This window comes from Prionailurus viverrinus, chromosome B2 (genome assembly GCF_022837055.1).
Source record: "Prionailurus viverrinus isolate Anna chromosome B2, UM_Priviv_1.0, whole genome shotgun sequence".
Classification (NCBI taxonomy): Eukaryota; Metazoa; Chordata; class Mammalia; order Carnivora; family Felidae; genus Prionailurus; species Prionailurus viverrinus.
In genome coordinates, this window is record NC_062565.1 from 123,306,647 (window position 1) to 123,326,681 (window position 20,035).

At 40.1% G+C, this 20,035-nt stretch overlaps 1 protein-coding gene across 8 annotated transcripts in view; it reads left to right on the forward strand.

Annotated features, from left to right (window-relative positions):
- Positions 1-20,035, forward strand: part of PDE7B (phosphodiesterase 7B) — a 584,077-nt gene that overhangs the window by 503,307 nt on the left and 60,735 nt on the right. For all 8 annotated transcript variants that reach the window (XM_047860044.1, XM_047860045.1, XM_047860043.1 and 5 more), the window contains one exon: positions 3,037-3,120. In XM_047860044.1, the coding sequence (XP_047716000.1) occupies positions 3,037-3,120 (84 nt within the window). The remainder of the gene's footprint in view (positions 1-3,036; positions 3,121-20,035) is intronic.

The window sequence follows — 20,035 nt, forward strand, 5'->3', positions numbered from 1 at the left end:
ATGAATATATATTTGGTTTATTGGCAAGTAGCAATCAAAGCATACATTGGGCCATAAAAAAGTGAATGCTTAGCTGTTTCTATGATTTTTTTATCCTGATGATATAGGATAAAGGTTGAGAACATGGGGTTTAAGAGCCAATTTCGAATTTGAATACAAACCCCACCCTTACTAATTCTGTGAGCTTGGACAAATTATCAAATTTCCACTGGTTTCAGTTTCCTCATCTGTAAAATGGTCTAATAATAACACCTACTTCGCTGGGTTGTTGGGTAGATGATATTCAATAATACATGTAAAATGCTTAGTACCGTGTAAGGTTTCAAGAAATTCTAACGCTCATGCTATTTTCATGCACCTTATAATTTCCTCACAACAACCCTGTGAGGGAGGCGAAGCTGCTGTAATTATGCCAATTAATTTAAATATTAGAAAACTGGACCTCAAAGTGGTTATTGAGTTGCCCACAGTCACCCAAGATGGTGAAATATTGATCCTGTCAGTAACAGGAATCTCTGAATTACTCACATATTGCCTTCCCTTTACCCAGCTTGCCTTGTGATGCTGTCTCCTCCATGTTTCCCTAAACCTAAAGCCCTGAATGATAATGGGCGTCCTCTGCCTTAGACTGTCAGATGGACAAAAGGAATAAATTTTGACAGAGGCTTTAAAACCTCTATTGATATTATACAGAAGTTTTCTGGGAAAATGGTACCCTTTGAACTACACAGTCAGGAGGGATGCTTTGCTAACCCTGAGAAAAAAAAGTACTAGTGGACAAGTGATTTCCAATTGGTGAGCCTGAAACCCCCTAGAGAAGCCCACAGGAATGACACAACGGGTCAACAAGCCTAAAGCCTAGCCGGCTTCATAGACCGAATGAATACAGGCTTATCCATGCATAAGTTTTGAAGCATATGTCTATCTGATTATCATTTAGAAAATATAACTCATTTAGGCACTGCTGAATTTATTATATCATTTTGGCATGCTGTATTTTCCCAATGGCTGCTAAATTTCACCTGTCATGTGAGGGTCTGTGACTTTTTTTTAAACCACTATGTACAGACTCCTTAAGATTAGAAACCAATGTTACTGAGGAGAGAGCTCTGCCTATGAAGTTTAATAACCTAGATTTAAGGACCAGCCCTGGTAGTTATAAGTTAAAGCACCATAAACTCAGCCAGTCAGTTAAAGTCCATAGATATCTACTGAGTGCCTCTAAAGGGCCCGCCCGCACCCTGAGCTGGAGCTGGGTAGGTGAACAGCAGGCCTGAACTTTCTTCCTGAGCCTCCATTTTCTCACCTATAAAGTAAGTAGAATAATAGTGGCTCTCCTCACAAGGCTATTGTGAGCATCCAGTGAGATAAACAAGAAAATAAATACACTGTGATGTTTGTGAAAGTGCTTTGTGAACTCTTTAGAGTGCTGTAAACATGGAGTGTTCAAGACAAGCTGCTGAAGACAAGAAAACCCTTCAACTCTCCCTAGGGGATTTCCTATAACTGCTGGCCATCTACCCCCATGAACTTGCCAAATGCTAACAGCATTCCTTTCTTTGATCTCAGATGATATTCATATTTATAAAAATGCTTTTCCATCTCTTTCTTCCTCCTCCCCTTCTATTCCATAAATTGTAACATTCCTTAATATCAATATGACACTGTAATATCAGATTATACAAAGCATTAAATAAGGCACCAATATAAAATTCAAAGTACAGAATAACCCAGAGGCCCACAGCTTGCAGTTTGTAAGCCCAAACATACACAACGCCCATCTGTAAGGGATAGTTTAAACATTGCCAATGGCACTGGTTACAGCTGAAGGGGATCTCACTCAGACCCTGGTTAACTCCAGGGGGTAGGAATGGAGGAGAGATGACTGTCCCTTTTCTCTACTCATAGGCTAAGGCCTCACTGCCACCTCATGTCTGGGAAAAAGTGGTTTATGGGAGGGGACCCATTACTCGTGGAATTGAAACTTTCCCTGATTCAGTTCTTCCAGAAATATAGAAGATCTCATGTATTTTTCTCTCTCCTCTAATTCCATATTTTATGTGCTAATTTGTACATTTTGTCTTTATATTTATTCTTGTCAACAGAAGACATTCACTTAGAGTCTGCTAAGTGCCATACAATACACAAAGCACTATGGAAAAATGCAAAACACATAATTAATATGCATGATCCTTTGCAGGAGTTTAGAAAGAAGTAAACCCAGCATTTATTGCAAGGCAGCAAGTGTTATTTTAGATTCTTCAACCCATGACACTGTGAACCACTGAGGTTTAGAGAAATAAATTTCCCAAAATCATACAGGTAGCAAGTGTCTGAGCCGAGATTGTCCTAGGTCTATTTCATCTTAAAGTACATGCTCTTTCCGTTCTATTTCATTCCCTCCCTTGATCGGGAAGGCAGAAGACACAGCAAAAAGGAACGTGAATGCAGACATCAAAGAAAACCTGCAAATGAATAAGTTCTACAAGCTCCACTGACTATTTCGTGTACAAGGGTGGCAAGTGTCTGAAGTACCTGGAGCTGGGCTGGCCTTCATGGAGCAAATTCTAAAGCAGATCAATGATAAAGCCTGGGCAACAGGGCAGTGGACACTAGTCAGAGAACAATTGTGCTGGAACCAAGAAAAATAACACTGGGCAGTTAAACATTCTAACAAGAATAAAAGTTTTAATCCCAGAGCATCATTTGTTCTCCCAGATTCAGATGCCCCCTCTTTGTGGCCCTCAGACTATGGAAATCTTGTGAATTACTAAAATTTTCGCAGATCCATCTTCCAGGCAAATCTAAAAGACAGCAGAGTGCTGCTTCAGTTACTAGAGTACTGCTAAGTTCATTACACTTAACATTCATTAAATATCCCCTCTCACATAGCTCTCTCTTAAGCAAGGTAAGTGGAAATCATTTTCCTCCTGACATTTGGTTCCAGTGACATAAGTGAGTAAGAGGATTTACAGAGGAAAAGTGAATACACTTGGCAATGTTTTCAAACATTTGTTTGGATTTTCTGTTTTTTAGGAGATGTACGACTAAGGGGTCAGACGGGGGTTCCTGCTGAACGCCGCGGCTCCTACCCATTCATTGACTTCCGCCTACTTAACAGTGAGTAATCAAGTGTACCTGGAAAGGAACAAATGTTTTCTTAAAAAAAAAAAAAAAATCTCACTTCCCTCTGAACTTCAAAACCCTCAGAGGTCTGCCTTCCTTCCTCCATGTCTCCCCTCCCAAATGGAACTTAACCCTTTGTCTTTAGATTTCCTCCCTAGTGAAGTGATTCTGGCACTGCCCTACCTCCCAGAGCTTTAGTGAGAATCAAATGAGATCATTTCAGCTTTCAGAATGTAAGTCTTAAAAACCGTGAAGCCCTATACAGGGAAACTTATTCCTTTCATCATCCAGCACATTCTTTCCACCTTCATCCAGAACTAGACCAGATGAGATTCTATTTTATTGTTAAAACCCCACAGGGAAACCTACTCACATATGGCCCTTAGTAACTATCCATTGTCTAATTCTCCCTTCTTTGTCTCAAGTCTCTGAGATCTGTTCTTGCATTCCTCATAAAGCTCTACACCATGGCTGAGCCCTTGTAGTGTGCACTTGCTGCTTCTTCCATTAGAACTACCTCGGAAAGTCATTTCTTTCTATCTTTCCCCTTCATATATTACTCCTTATTTGGAGTTTTGCTCAACCTCTGGTTCATAATTCTGTTAATTTCAAATTCCTCTGGAAACCCAAACCAGTGACCAGTCACCCTGCCTGATAGCATGCCTTCTATTGCAATCATCCTGCACTTTGGACTTGGGGTGGGGGCGGTGGGGGGAGAAACTGGATAAATTTCACAGTTTGCTCCAAGGTTTTCAGTGTTTGGTTCTCATACCACTTCCCATCGATAAATTTCAAAGTTCTGGGTTGCACCCACAGAGTATTACTTTCCTTTGGCATAAACAAGTTCAGCAGAAAGGTAATTTGATTTACCTCGACCCCTAAAAATTACTAGGAGAAGTCAAAACTTGCTATCCTTGGATCCTCAAAAGGTCAATAGTGAACAGAGATGCTTGTATTTCTCCTAGCTTATTAAACTTCCATAGCAATGTGAAATATCCGTTTTCTCAGCTCTTTCTGGGACACAGAGACTTGGAGTAACCTTTCCATACTAGAGATAACCTCCCCAACCCAGCCCCCCCCCCCAAAAAAATGCATTTTCGAAGACACAGTTGATTTGCTAACCCAATGTGATATTGGATACAGACTATGGGGATCTCAAATGGTATCTCAGCTTTTCTTATGACCCTGATTAGGCTGGTCCAGCTACTCATGGAAGTTACCCCTTTTGACAATACCTAGATTGTACTGACTTCCAGTTCCCAGGCATATGGTTCCACCAAGCAAGATGGGGATGAGCAGAGGGTCCAGTTAATTCACTGTTTCAAAGAGATCAGGACTCTCCAATGGCTTAACATACGAAGTGTGAGATGGAGAAAATAACCAAAAAAGTCTCTTTCAATATTAGGTGAGATGTTATGTCATGTTTTCGAATATAAGGCATGAACAAATTAGGAAAAATAGGAGATACTTCTCTTTATAATAATTCCAAGGTTCCAAATGATATAATCTGTTTCTAAATTATCCCAATGTTAATAAGCAACATCAGCTAAGAGTAGCTGTCTTTGCAAGTGGGATTAAGGAATAATTTCCCTATATACATCATAGGTCCTTGCAACACTTGGATTTGGGTTTTTTTTTATAATCTGTTTTACTTTCAGAACGTTAAAAAAAACTGAAAAAAATGTATAAAAATTTTAAACAGAAAACCAATGCAGATAATATTTCACTACTATATTATTCACTATATAACAAATCACATACAAGCAGGTGCCATCCTGTCATCCCTCTTCTGAAGGTCCTCCAGAAACTTCCTAGTGTCTGGACTGACCCCCAGCCTCCTTCCCCTGGCCTGGGATGCTATCTTCCCTCCACCCCCATTTCACCCCGTATGTTGCTCAGGACCCTCCACACATTAAGTGATAGTGTTGGCCATCCATTCTGAAATTCCCTTTCTCCTCTGCTCAGCACTGCACTCTGGATAACTCCTTCACTCATGTCTCTTTAGCAATAAAACATGCTAAGGTGATATCAACTTACCTTCATTGTATTTTGCTTTCTAGTGGACTCACTTTTTTTTTCCTAAATGTGTAGAACAGTTCCCTAAACAGACTACAAGATCCTGAATATCTGTCCAACTAGATCAAAGGATGCCCTCAAAAAGACTGTATTAAATAATTATAAATGTCAGTCATCCCCTATATTTTTCTCGACAGCTCAGAGAGGACTGAAGCCCTCTGAGATTCTTCCTTATTTGTGGTACTGTCTATTCCATTGTCAAATGCCTGGCATACCCAGTTACTGAGTTGAAAATTGAATCAATAACATTACTGCAGTCATTCTCCACAATTTCCTACTTCAGTCGGCAATTAAAGTAACTTGTCGCCAGGTAGAACCAGGTATGTTCTATCTGTGTTATGTACAGTCACGTAAGATGTAATACACATGTCATACCTCCTACTACTTTATATAGAGCCTATTTAGTTCTCTTTAGTGTCATTCATGTTCCTGTTGGGGTTTGCCTGCCTGAGTTGTTAGTGTGTGCTTTCTGCCTAGAGGGAAACATTTTAAATATACTTCTATAAAAATTTAAAAATAAACCCCAAAGATACATTTTGGGACCTTTTGCTAAAACTCTTATTTTTACCAACTGATTCCAATTCTACACAGTAAGTACAAGACTAGTTTAAAGTGATTTTTTTTTTGTATCATTTACCTTGATTTTGAGTCATTTTTTTTCCAAGTACAGGCAGAGACCAAAGATTATTTTCTTCAGGTGCTTGCAGTTTTGCTCTCTCTCCCAAGGTAGAACCTACTCTTGGACTTGCTTAAAAAGACAATTTATAGGAAAAACCAAAGCACCATAATCTCTATACCCTGTGTCTCATCCCTACAGCCTTTCTTCTAAAATGCTTAGTGAAACACACATGGCTGCCACCCCCTGTCCAGAGTGTCCCTGAGGGGTTACCTTCTACCACTGTCTTCAACATATGTCTTGAATGGCTGGAACATGTGTAACAAAAATATACATTACTAGTAAGGCCCATTGCACTTCTCCACTGGCCCCATCAGGCACAGCCCCAACCTGCCATAGCAGAACAGAAAACATCAGAATTAATATCTAAAATAACTTTCCTGGGGGCACCCCGGTGGCTCAGTTGGTTAAGCGTCCACTCTTGATTTCAGCTCAGGTCATGATCTCATAGGATTGAGCCCTGTTCATGGGATCAAGCCTGGTGTGGGGCTCTGGGCTAACAGCACAAAGCCTGCTTGGGACTCTCTCTCTCCCTCTCTCTGCCCCTCCCCAGCTCAAGCTCACTTTCTCTCTCTCTCTCTTTCTCTCTCAAAATAAATAAATAAACTTAAAAAAATAAAATAGCATAACATAAATAAAATAACTTTCCTTTTTTCAGAATAAAGTTTACAGATATTAAAACAGTTAACTAGAATGAGACTGGGCCAATGACAACCAATGCAGTAAACCTGTGCTCCCATCCATGCCTATTTTGTGACAGATAGATATAGAGATAGAGATAGATAGATAGATAGATAGATAGATATGATGTTTATTTATTTTTGAGAGAGATAGAGAGAGAGAGACAGAGAACAAGTGGGAGAGGGGTAGAGAGAGAGGGAAGCAGGCTCCAGGCTCTCAGCTGTCAGCACAGAGACCGACACAGGGCTCCAACTTATGGACCTCAAGATCATGACCTGAGCCAAAGTTAGATGCTTAACCGACTGGGCCACCCATAAGCCCCCATGCCTGTTTTGTAAATAAGATTTTATTGGAACATAGCCATGCTCATTCATTTATATATCATTGACAGCTACTTTTATCCACAGAGACCATATGGCCTACAAAGCCAAAAATATTTACTATATGGCCCTTTACAGAAAAAATTTACTAACTCTTAAATTAGATTTTTAAACAAAATTGAAAGGGTTTATGACATCTCCATAGGTGCATTCAGCCTGGTCTGTTTTCCTTTGTTCATGTCATTTTTTTCTTTTCAATCCCCAGTGCCATCAGTTTACTTTCAAGGATGGATTCACATTGGCTTAATTTACATGCGACAGAAATATAAACAGAGAACTTTATTGCTGGTTCAGCATTTAAATTCCACAATTATAATTTCTATCTGCACAAACATTCTTCTGTAAGAGGTGCCCTTTTCCCATATTTTTTGAAGACATGGGACTACCACACCTATGAACTTGTCTACATTCTACATTCTACATATAAGATGACAATATACACCTAGTTTGCCTGGCATAGTCAAATTTGTACCTGTTTTCCAGGCATACTTATTAATAATGCCATTTCCCACTCCCTAAGTATTCTGGTTTAGATGACAAATTAAAAAGTCAGTGGATTTTATAGTTTTTCTACAAAAAAAAAAAAGTTACTTCAAGACAACACCTCTTAAATGTCACTTTCAATACAGGAATAAAGATCAGAAAATCCTCCTCATAAGAGATACAGGCAGATCCATGCATGTCTTGATTGAGAATAGGTAAGATAAAGTTACCTGTTGACAGACAGTATTATTTACTATTTATATTTTATACAATTTAGAAAACGGGCATTTATGTGAACCTTGAGAAGTTTCTCTGGATAAGTAGCCGAAAAACGTGGCTTCATTGCATAGGCCACAGGAATCATAGACCTTTAAAGAAGATTATCTTTACACCTAAGCATGGGGGGTGGGGGTGGGCAGAAGAGAGTGAGAGGAAAGGGTGACGATTATTTTTATTCTACCTGAGATACTAAAACAGAGACCTGAAAGAGGGCCGGAAGAATGGGAAAGCCATGGCTTGATTATCCCAATGCCAATTTCCTATAGATTTATGTCACTTACTAACTCTGTGTGGAGGGAAACAAGAGAAGAGAAAATGGAGAGAGGAGTGTTCAGAGAAACGTGTGGCCTCAGAGGCGAATGTCGCAGAAGCAATCACAATTTTCTGCAGAACAGGTGGTTACAGCTCCCCTTGTACATCTCTGTCTCCTGGTTTAATATAATCAGTAGGCTGAGTAGATAATGACTAGGTGGAGATGTTCCCATGGCAACCATTTCAGAGCAACACAATGTGATTTCCACACTCGCTCAGCAAAGGAAGTGACATACAAAGCAAACATTCCCAGTGACTGTGGAGCTTGAAGGAATAAGGCAGCTTTAGCTGCAAGTTTCAGGGCAGCAAATTCAGCTGCCTCAGAGAGCCTGGAGCCCCAGACGAGCCACAGGACTTTGCAGTAGTAGGTTAATTGGCTATTTGGCTTTTCCTGTTGGTTAATTTGCTAATCTTGATCTTTAAAGTTCTATTCCTCCAGATCCGCCTCTCCAGGCGGGGCCATTATCGCTGCACAACCATGAGGTAATTTTAGCAGAGCTACAAAAAGATTTTCCTTTACCCATTACTTTTGATCGAACTAATAAATACTATATATTTATGATATATAAATATATAATATACATAATATATACATATATATATATATATCTTTTTATGGAGAACAAGTGACCCAGAGACTCAAATACTTTTTTTTAAAAGCTGCCATCTAAAATGTTACACCATGCAAAAATATAAAGTACATTCACAGAAGAGCTGTCAACCAAAAGCCACCCAGAATGTTACAAACCATCTAGTGCTTAAGTGATGTCCCCATCTTAAAGAGGGACAATTTGCTTATAAACTCAGTTTTCTAAGAAAGAATTCCTAGTGGATGGTGATAGCCTTTTAGTAATCTTCTTAAAGGTGATTCTTAACGTTACCTGTGAGAACCACATAAATGTAAAGAACCTAAATTAAAATGTTACAGGGTGAGGTGTTTAAGGGCACAAACTTGCAACTCGTCGATAAATAAGTCCTGGAAATCTCATGTACAACACAGTGATTACAGGCAACTGTATTATCAACTTCAGAGTTGTTAAGACACTACATCCTAATTATTCTCACCATGAAAATTAAATGATAATTATATGACCTAATAGAGATGTTAGCTAACACAGTAGTAATCATATTGCAATATATAAATGTATCAAATCAAACACCTTGTACACTTAAGCTTACACAATGTTACATGCCAATTACATTTCAATAAAAAAAAAGAAAAAAGGAAAGAGAAAATGAAATACAAAATACACTTTAAAAAATGTTATGGGGTGATTTAAAAGAAACCATATTGAGAAGATGATTTCCCATTCTCCCCAAAATTCAGGCCCGCAGCCCCATGGCCCACAATAGAGAACAGAGATGCGAGCTGGGACTAGCTTAGACTTCTCCTGAGTGCCGGGTAACACTCCACAACTTCAAAGTTCAACATTTGTCTTCCTCTAGAAGAAAGACAAGACGTTGATTGTGGTTGCGGCTCCTTTCTGACTCACCTGGATCGTGCTCCATGCTCCAAGCTCCCCAGCATTTCACATACAGAAGTACCAGACCAACAGGATAGTTAGCCACTGAAATGACTGCATTGCAGAAGACAGAATTGATGTTGCCCTCACTTTCACCCATTCCCTGTCACTATTCACCAGTGACCATCGATGGAGCACCTCCTAGGGTAGACCGTGAGCCAGGTCCTGGAGATATAAAGATAAAATGAGACAGAGCCCCTGTCTCTGAGAACTTTATAGAGACGTAAGCCTGTACATTTTGATGTGATAGGATACATTTAATAACACATGCATGTATAATAAAAGCATACATAAAATGAGAAACATGTAAGCATATACAGGATTCAGAGGAAAGCAGGATTAACTTCGGGGAGGTTGGGGACGGGAGCAATTAACTCAGTCTTGGGAAATTATAGAAGGCGGTCTGAAGGAATGAAAACATGAACAGGACTAAAGCAACAATGAAGTGAGGAGGGCTGCACACTTTTAGAGCCATTCTGAAATGTGCTTCAAGACCTAAGGAACCAAGAACGAGTCGTCCACAACTCTACTCAACTAGATACAAATTTTATTGGAAGATGAGGTATTCAAGTAGAAGCCGAAGAAGTCAGGAGAGATCACTCAATATATCTGACTCTCTGGGAAAAACCATAATGAAAAAGAAACAGTTTTCACCTTCTTTTTTTTTAAATTTTATGTATTTATTTTGAGAGAGAGGGTGCATGAGCAGAGGAGGGGCAGAGAGAGAGGAAGAGAGAGAGAATCCCAAGCAGGCTCTGCACTGTCAGCACGGAGCCCAATGCAGGGCTCGAACTCACAAACCACGAGATCATGACCTGAGCCAAAACCAAGAGTTGGCTGCTGAAATGACTGAGCCACCCAGGCACCCCAACGGTTTTCACCTTCTAAAGCTAGGACTGAAAACAGCCATTGCCTTTTAACCTGGCTGACACTGTTTAATCGATTCATTATTTTTTAGATGAGCGATAAAAAGTAGAAAATTGAATCAGGGAGCTCAGGGAGGCCAGTATTCCCTCTGGGTTGCCATTCATTCATTCAATAAATAGAATATCCACTGTCTGCCAAGCAGGCCATGAGGCCAAGGTGCGCTGAGCCACACCAGTAACCCCGGGGCTGGGATAGCTCTTGTCCCAGACAGCAATGAGACTAGAGTCTGCCAGAGACACCAAATACTAATACCTCAACAATTCCTTTCAGGTCAACAAGGACTGGGGTAGCAGGGGGCACCTACCACATCCTATACCTCGGCTGGGGATTCTAACTGCTCAAAAGGAAACTTTTAGAGATTCTTTTACCCTCGAAGACCTAACAATCTCATTACACAGGCAAGACAAACACACATTAAACCAAGGACCTTGCAAGAGCATAAATGGTCTAGTTCTAAAATAACTGACAAAAACAATAAATCAGAGACCAAAGAAGGCAGAGATTACTGAAGTGCTCTGATCAGGAAAAGAAGGCTTTATGGTCTTGTGCTGAATTCTGAAAGATAAGATAGAGTGTTGTCTTGTGAAGGAATTGCCTAAAAGTGAGACTGAGCTGACATATGGGAGACATTAAGTCATTAAGTAGGAGAAGGTCCAGAAAGTAGTAAAGTATGTTGACTAGAGAGAAAACGAAAGGCTTGGAATGCCAAGATAAAGAACTTGAACTTGACTCATTAAACAAAGAGGGCCACTAGAGAATTTTGAGAAAAACATAGATGCCATAAAATAGTGCTTAAGAAAATTAACTAACACTCATATGTAGGAGGGGCAGACTCACTAAATCAAGAGAAACGTGATCAGGCAGCAGACTACAATGGAAGTAGAAAGAAGGTATAAATCCAGAGATGATGTGGAGAAAAGGAGATAAAACTTGATGATACTGAATGCTGGGAGATCCTGGGGTTGCTCTGGCCATCTGAAGAACTGGAGATGAGATCAACAGTGAAGAAAGTTGGAAGGTGAGTTAGGGAAAGATAGTGAGCTCAGAGACAGGTTTTTTGCAGAAGTCAAGTCCAAGAGAGAGCTGTTAATAAGGGAGCACAGTACAGGTCAGAAAGGCCTGTTTTGGAAATTCCATTGTATTCCTTGGGTATTACAATCGTCCATGAGTCATATGGCCAGAACAGGTATCTTTGTTCAAGGGTCAACAACAGCTACTTTGTTCAAGGGTTCCTATGATTCTAGTTTATAATAAGCTTGATTTAGCAAAGCATAAGATTATTGATAATAAAACCCACAAGGACATCTCACCAGCAATTTATTTTCCTCTGTGAGAAACTATGTAAACATGATTCAGACACCATCCTACCCCACATCATGGATTCTGTTATGGTACAAACGTGTTTGCTTATGTCAGAGCCCAGCAGGTTTGTTAACTCCCTGGAATGTAGCACAGAGAAATGGCCATTTTCTACTGCAGCACTTCCTTGAGTAAAACCCTGATCCACTCAGAGTATTTCTGGTATAGTGGGTTCTTTGGATTTCTGGAGACAGTAAAATAGGGAAGCAGGAGTAAATTAAGTTTCTTTTGACTGAAGTTATCCTATGAGTCACTGAGCCAGAATGAGTTGTTTGTTAAATAAAATTAAATTCAGCCTCCTACCCAGAAGGAAGCACAGCCTACCTCTTGTGACTTCATTAATAAATAAAAGGAGGGGTTATGCCCTCTCATTTCTATCATACCTTTAAAGTTTGAGAAGATTTAAATGACTTGCCATAATCCATATTTAACTCTACATATGAAAAAATAGAGTGTTCCATCCTTAGAATCTTTTTGTGTTTCCAACTTTAGATCACTGGGTTAATACAAGATCAAGAAGATCATTTTCTCTCTAACTAGCAAACCAAATTGCCTTGGGGCACCTGGGTGGTTTATCACTCATAAGTAACCTAAGAGAGGGCAGTAGAACCAGTGCCAAAGGAAAGTGGCAGCATTTACCAAGGAAAGTCCCCAAGGAAGATGGTGGTGGCCACTGCACCCAACCACAGCCACCACAAGAGCTTTAAGATAGGAAGTGCTTAATCCCAGATACAGGACCCATGAGACCAGGTGGAGAGCCTTCTTAGGCAAGGCCCCCAAGGCTATAGGTCTCCAAAGGCCTGGAAGCCCAGGAGGGCAGCTGCAAACACCAGAAACAGCAGAGGTCCTTCTCACCCAACCTGGTCCACCATGATGGCCCCACCCAGAGCCCCATGCACACTGCATTCCCCCTGCTAAGTGCACACCCTGACCCCAGTTAATGGAGGACGTTGGCAGAAAGACAAAGAGCTTTGAAGTCAGACCTGGATTTGAATCCTACTTCTTTTGTGAGTGTGGGAAAAATGCACACACTGCTTACAGTTCACATTTATGGAAGGAGATTGTGACACCAGCCTCACTAGAGAGGTAAATGAGATCAGTGTGTCCAGCAGTCCATCTTGCTTGTAATAAGTCCTCAGTAGATGTAGTTGAACTTTGGATGTACCTTCCTCCTCTACTGAGTGCACCCCTCCCCAGCCACCTCTTCTCCTAAGAAGTATTTATTCACCCCTCTCCCACCATTATGACCTTTGTGAAACCTGCTTCAACCTTCCCAGAAGACTAATTACTCAGTCCCTCCTCTGTGCTCCCACCGCATCTCCAAGAAAGCATCCATCACACTGTAACTGAAAACTCATTGAACTTGAGTCTCTGGAGAGTATATTACAAAACTTCCTGAGGCTACTTGATGTAGCAAGCCTGGCTCTGGACCTTTCTGTGAGTATTAGGGAACCACTGACATAGGTCAGTTATGTCATACACATATTATATCAAATAATAATAACAATAATAGCTAATATGTGTGGAGCTCTTAGGTTCCAGATACTGCTTTGCACATGGTGATGCATTTAATCCCACAAGATCCCTATGAAGCAGGGACTACTATTTAAGATGAGGAAAATGAGGCCCAAAGAAAAGAAATAACTCACCTAAAAAAATAATTTGCAAGCCGGGGCACCTGGGTGGCTCAGTTGGTTAAGTGACCGACTTCGGCTTCAGGTCATGATCTCACAGTTTGTGAGTTTGAGCCCCGCGTCGGGCTCTGTGCTGACAGCCCAGAGCCTAGAGCCTGTCTTGGACTCTGTGTCTCCCTCTCCCTCTGCTCCTCCTCCACTCATGCTCTCTCTCACTCTCTCTCAAAAATGAATAAACATTTTAAAAACTTTTAAATAAAAAAAAGAAAGAACTTGTAAGCCAAAATTCACACCCCAAAAAATCCAATACCAGAAGAGCACAAGCTCTTAACCATGTGGACTATAATTCATCTTTATATATGAATGTTAATGTTTAAAGGCAATACATGTATGCAAGATATTCCTTTTGTGTGTCATATATATAATTACTCATATTAAATGTTTTCCTTATATTATAATAGTTATTTTCTTTTTTTATAGTACATTGAGACTCTCCTTTTTGGCATAAAAATGCTTCAATATCATTGAACAAATATTTCTATAACCTAATGAGAAAATATATAATCATACATGTAACTAATTTCAACTATGTATTCCAACTGCTCTGGTAGAGGGTGCCAAGTGACAAATTACTCATTTTATCACCCGACCTTGTATTCTTTGGTAAGAAAGAGAAGGGTGTGGTGATGACAATGGAGGACACTTGTCAGCTGTCCCCAAAGAAAAAGGAAATGGAATCGCTATTGTGACAAAGTCAGATTTGAGGCTGCCACCGGTTACTTTAATTTTTCTCAAGGGGGAGTTGGTTATTTCCTGTCACGCAAACTGTGCATCATCAAAAGAAAGTTTCTCAAAACGTCTATAATACATTAAGTAAAAAGAAGCAGGGTACTATAGATCTTAAACAAAGATCTCAGCTACATTTTTTTAAAGCACCAAAATCTTAACAAGTATTGTTTCTAGATGAATATTATTTCCTTCTTCCTGTCTTCCTGTTTTTCTATCTTTTTTTTTTTACCATGAGCAAGTATTCCTCTTATCATCAGAATGAATGGGATTTTATGAAAAAGAAAAAGCAATGTCAATCTGAAATTGAATTCTTTTTCTAAATAAAGTAATATTAAGATGCAGAAAATGAAGGGGCGCCTGGGTGGCTCAGTAGGTTAAGTGACGGACTCTTTGTTGCGGCTTAGGTCATGATCTCACGGCTCCTAAGATTGAGCCCGCATTGGGCTCTGTGCTAACAGAACAGAGCCTGCTTGGGATTCTCTGTCTCCCTCTCTCTCTGCCCCTTGCACTCTCTCTCTCTCTCTCTCAAAATAAATAAATAGACAAAAAAAACATGCAGATGATGAAGCTATAGCCATAGGCCAGAAAACATTATATTACATCCACCTTAGAAAAATAACTGAAAATTATGAAGTTAGGTATTTATCAAAGCTATGTATGGTACTTCACAATAATGGCTTGTCATTAAAACTGAAATTTATTCCACAGAGCATGAAATCAAAGTTCTAATTCACGTTTAAACAGCACTTTACATTTGACGAAACTTTCAAATGAAGTCACCCAAGAATTCTTTTAGCCCAGTTTCTCAGTTTTACGAGCAAAAACAAAAAACAAAAATGAAAACAAGACAAAAAAGAAAACAGCGACGCTGCAAGGTAACTCGCTGCAAGGTAATGACAAAGTTAAGATCTGGGATTCAGGTCTTTTAACATTCTGTTTTTCCATTCAACCACAGACCTTCCTTATTTAAATTTACCTTAAATATATTTTTTAAAAAAATTTACCACTTGCAATGAAAGAAAAGACAAACCAAGGGTTTCCCCTGAAAGTGGTGCGGGAGCTAGCTCCAGAACAGTTGCCTGGAGTTAGACTCTGGCAGCAGGGGCTTCCAGACCTCTCTGTCCTCCAGCTTCCTGGGCTGGGAGAGAAGGATTGAAGAATACGTACCTCACAGGGCTATCATGAGAAGTACTGAGTAAGTGTGCCTGAAGTGCTAGCACAGTGCCCATCACAGTATAAATTCTCAATAAATGTGGACTGTAGTTAGTTCTGGTATTGGTATTTCCATTTCTCTATGACCATATGTAGAAGTACTTGGAAGAGTATGAAATACGTAACAGTGCAATGCACTTGACGTATGTTGAGGAAGAGCATGATTTACTCCCCTTTTCAGTTTCCCATTCTTTCACTTACTCATTCTTTCAACACATCTTTATTGAGCCCCCTCTACATTACCAGACACATCTCTTTCCAAAGCATGATTGTAAATAAAGTGGTAGAGAGAAAACAGTAGCTAGAAATCTGGAGTAGGGAAGGCTTTTGTGGTTTATTTTTTTGCAAGACATTTAAGCGTGCTGAAATTATGGTGAGAAAGATCTAGTTGAGAAAGAGCAATGGGCTACATAGGACAGAAAAGTCATAACTAAAAGTAAAGTGTCCTGAAAAGGTGGGAGGGGGACTGGCCTGAGAAAAGGAAGCAGCTCTTGTAATAGAACAGGCAGAAAGAAGAAAAGAATGGCTGCAGAGTAGGAAGTTTTGTAGGTTTTGTATCAGAGAAGGAAGGAATTTCCTGCCTAATGATTCTAGTTTCTCTGTGAAGTAGGACACAAGATGGGGAGTCAAGGAGACAGGTCAATGGACAACCGTCTGATGGTCATGTAACTGTCACCCAGAGTGCTAGTTCTGTGCTCCACCTGGCCACCAGTACTCATCATCAGAAGTACCACAGCTGTGGTACCACCAAAAGAGAAATTCCCCGCAACAACATGGTGGCCTAGCCCCACCTTGGTTGGCTAAGCATATGCCATTGCTTTCTCTTTTTCTCACAGTGTGGGCCATTATAGAAAAGCCCATCGCGATTCCTGCTCTACTCCACACCCTCACGTCCCCCTGAGATACAAAACTGCAAAACAAAGAGATAACCTCATGTCGGAGACTCTTCTCTCCTGTGCTTATTTGTGCCGCGTGGGTAATATAATCTGTAAGGAATGTTTATCCACGAACACAAGTTTTACCTCTGTCTTTCAGTGGCTCTGTCCTGCACACCCACCCCACTACCATCCAGAGGAAGCAATTCATTGCATGAAGACAGTTGTGGCTGTAGCTGTGGCTTTTCTAGGCAGAGGCTGGGCCATGTTCGCTCCTTGCCCTTCTTTCCCCATTGGCTCATTCCCAATGGGGAATGTTCCCACGGCAATGGACAGACTTTTAGCACCTTTTTTCCCAAGTTGCCAAGAAATTAGTCAAGTAGGACGTACTTACCTTAGCTTAATTCTAAGCCCCATACCCCCCTTCCCTCGTTCACTCACTATTTTTTGACAATCCTTGCCATGTGAGGAAGGAAAATCTCCCACCTCTTTTCTTATTCTTTTCTCATTCTTTCATTTTTGTGCCTTACCACATTAGCTCTATTTTCTATTTTGGAGACAATTCTGGTAAAGACCAGAAAGCTAAAAATCTGTCCCAAAAATCTCCTTGGAAGACCTGGAACAAATCTCTTCTTCTGTAAAGAAGAAAATATAAATTAGATCAAACAATTCTATTTATTGAGCAACTACCGTGTGCCAGGCTATGAGTATAAGAGATACAGGATGAAAAAATATATATCTTGAGAAATACTTGTACACAACTCAGATAAACACCAGATCAATTGACAGGTACCAAGGAAATTCCAATGAAAAGATGACTGGAGATTCTAGGGAAAGACCTCATGAAGAGATTGACGTTGACACTTGGACAATGATTGGATTTTTGTAAGTGGAGTTTTTTTTAAGTGCATTCAAAATAAAGATCAGGGGTGGGACAATGCTGAGTTTATTCAAAGGGTGAGTGCCCTTAGGTCCTAGAGTGAACTCTTAGTGGTGAAGGGAGGGAGTAGCAGGGTTGGAGGGAAAACAATAAGAATTGATGTTAAAACTGGTCTGAGAGACACCTGCATGGCTCAGTTGGTTAAGCATCGGACTTCAGCTCAGGTCATGATCTCACGATTCATGAGTTTGAGCCCCATGTCAGGCTGCCAGTGCAGACCTGCTTTGGATCCCCTGTTCCCCTCTCTCTCTGCTCCTCCCTGACTCATTCTCTCTCTCTCTCTCTCTCTCTCTCTCTCTCTCTCTCTCTCTCACAAATAAACATTAAAAACAATTTTTAAACTAGTCTGAAACTTTTACTGCATGATAAGGATTGGTTAGAACAAGAACAGAGACCATGTCAAATAGCAATTTGTCACTTACTCTGTAAAAAATAAAGTGGAGAATCACTGAAGGCTTTTGAGTAAAGAAAAACACGTTTTCTCTCCTTTGTATCTTGCCTAGCAAGTGGTTGCTTCTTGCTAATATTAAAACAAAAACATGACCAGTTATTCCTGGGTATACAGTGAAAATGCACTCTTGGGACACCTGGGTGGCTCAGTCAGTTAAGTGTCTGACTTCAGCTCAGGTTACTATCTCACGGTTCATGGTTTCGAGCCCCATATCAGGCTCTCTGCTGTCAGCATGGAGCCATCTTCAGATCCTCTGTCTCTTTCTCTGCCCCTCCTCCCCCCTCATTCTCTCTCAAAAATAAATATTAAAAAAGGCGGGGGGGAGGGGGCGCCTGAATGGCTCAGTCTGTTGGGCGCCTGACTTCGGCTCAGGTCATGATCTCACAGCTCGTGAGTTCGAGCCCCGCGTTGGGCTCTGTGCTGACAGCTCAGAGCCTGGAGCCTACCTCAGATTCTGTGTCCCCCTCTCTCTCTCCACCCCTCCCTTGCTTGTTCTTTCTCTCTCTCTCAAAAATAAACATTAAAAAAATATTTTTAAAAAAGAAAGAAAAAGAAATGAATTCTCTATCACATCACCACCTTTAACCCAACCTCCTATACCTTAGATCAAAACTTCTTTTCAACATGCTTCACAAAAACATGTACTGGTCCCAGGGCTTAACTCTGTGTCAAATTTGTTAAATGGAAAGTCCCGGATCTCAAGCCACTCTCAGTACAAAATCTGTAATTGTAACTGTAAAATTAGCTAATGTTTATTGAAAGTGTTCTATGTGCCATGCCGTATATATAAAACCTTGTTTATGGTCTGTACACTAAGGCTGCTGGGACACCCTTTTGCATTTGTCTACTCGCCGAGTGAGTATTTACGGAGAACCTACTGTGTGCCAGATACCGTTCTAATGGCTTAGCTCCCACAGTGGAAAAGAAACAAAGTTCCTTCTTTCAAAGGACCTCTTTCCGTTAAGTGTTTCCTCTATCACACCCATCCCTCTTGATTATAGCAATAATTATTCTTTAAGGGGTAATATCAGGTTCCCAAAGTGTCAACAGTACTCTTGATGCCAAAGTGTCTCAATACCTATGTAAAAAGTCAGAGGCAAATAAATTACAACACCTCAGAGGGACATCTCTTAAAAGATGAGAGTTGATTCATATATCGAAAGGTGAGCATTTTCTAGTCAATCAGATGTTCTCTTAGTTCAGAATTGCCAAATATGGGTAGCCTGTTTTGAAAGAATCATAATATAACCAAAAACTCCTAACACGAAAGCTATCTGAGGGCACAACTTAGTTTTTCGTCAGTGACTCATGACTTCTCAGAATCTTACAATTCTTCAGAGTCAATTATTTTAAGTGGCAGTTATTAGCTGGAACTTCAAAGCAATCTTTGTGAAGAGTTTAACTTTCTTATTTTTAAAATTCCCATTAGCTGAACCTGTAAATGCCAGTCGTGCCTCCAGAGATTTTGAAAATAATATAAAGCACTGGGGTTTTATTTCAGCTGTTTGGAAATGACTAACAGGGTAATACAATGGATGAATTTCATCAAACACTAATAGCGGGATAAGTAAGAAACACCCACTATATGGAAATTAATAATAAGACATGTCACCATAGTCTCATGACAGGAATGTTCTCTTGGAGTATTTTGAGCGGTGTAATGGCTCTCACCACCGGTATCTTTTAAGTGTCTTAAACAGAGAAGATTTAAGAGAAGGAAACACTTATGCTCCTTTAAATGATAGGAAGCACTGGTAACCATTAACCGATGATATTAATGGCATAAAGAATAGAAACGGGCGACTTGAGGTGACTTAGGGACAATTTAAATTACGTATGAAGAATGAAAACTTGGGCTGAAGTATTAAGAAATTCTAAATTCCATTCCTTAAATTGTGGAGTGGAATTTTAAATGAGGCTGAAAAATATGTGCAAAGTATCAACAAAATAGTATACTGTTAGAAAAGCTATACAAACAAAAAAAAAAACATTGAAATAACTTTGGTAGAAAAAATTAAAAGCCAAATGACAGTATCATGTGTGCACATCCTCTGATGCCAAGCTCAGACTGTCTGACTGATTTGGAGTTTATCACTATCATTTGGATGTTGTATCACTGTCTATTATCTTGTTGGAACTAATGGAAATTAAATTGACTTTTATTTTTTTATAATTTTTTAAGTTTATTTATTTAGAGAGAGAGAGAGAGAGAGACAGAGAGACCGCATGCACACAGGAGGGACAGAGAGAGAGAGGGGGAGAGAGAGAATCCCAAGCGGACTCTGTCAGCGAGGAGGAAGAGCTTGATTCAG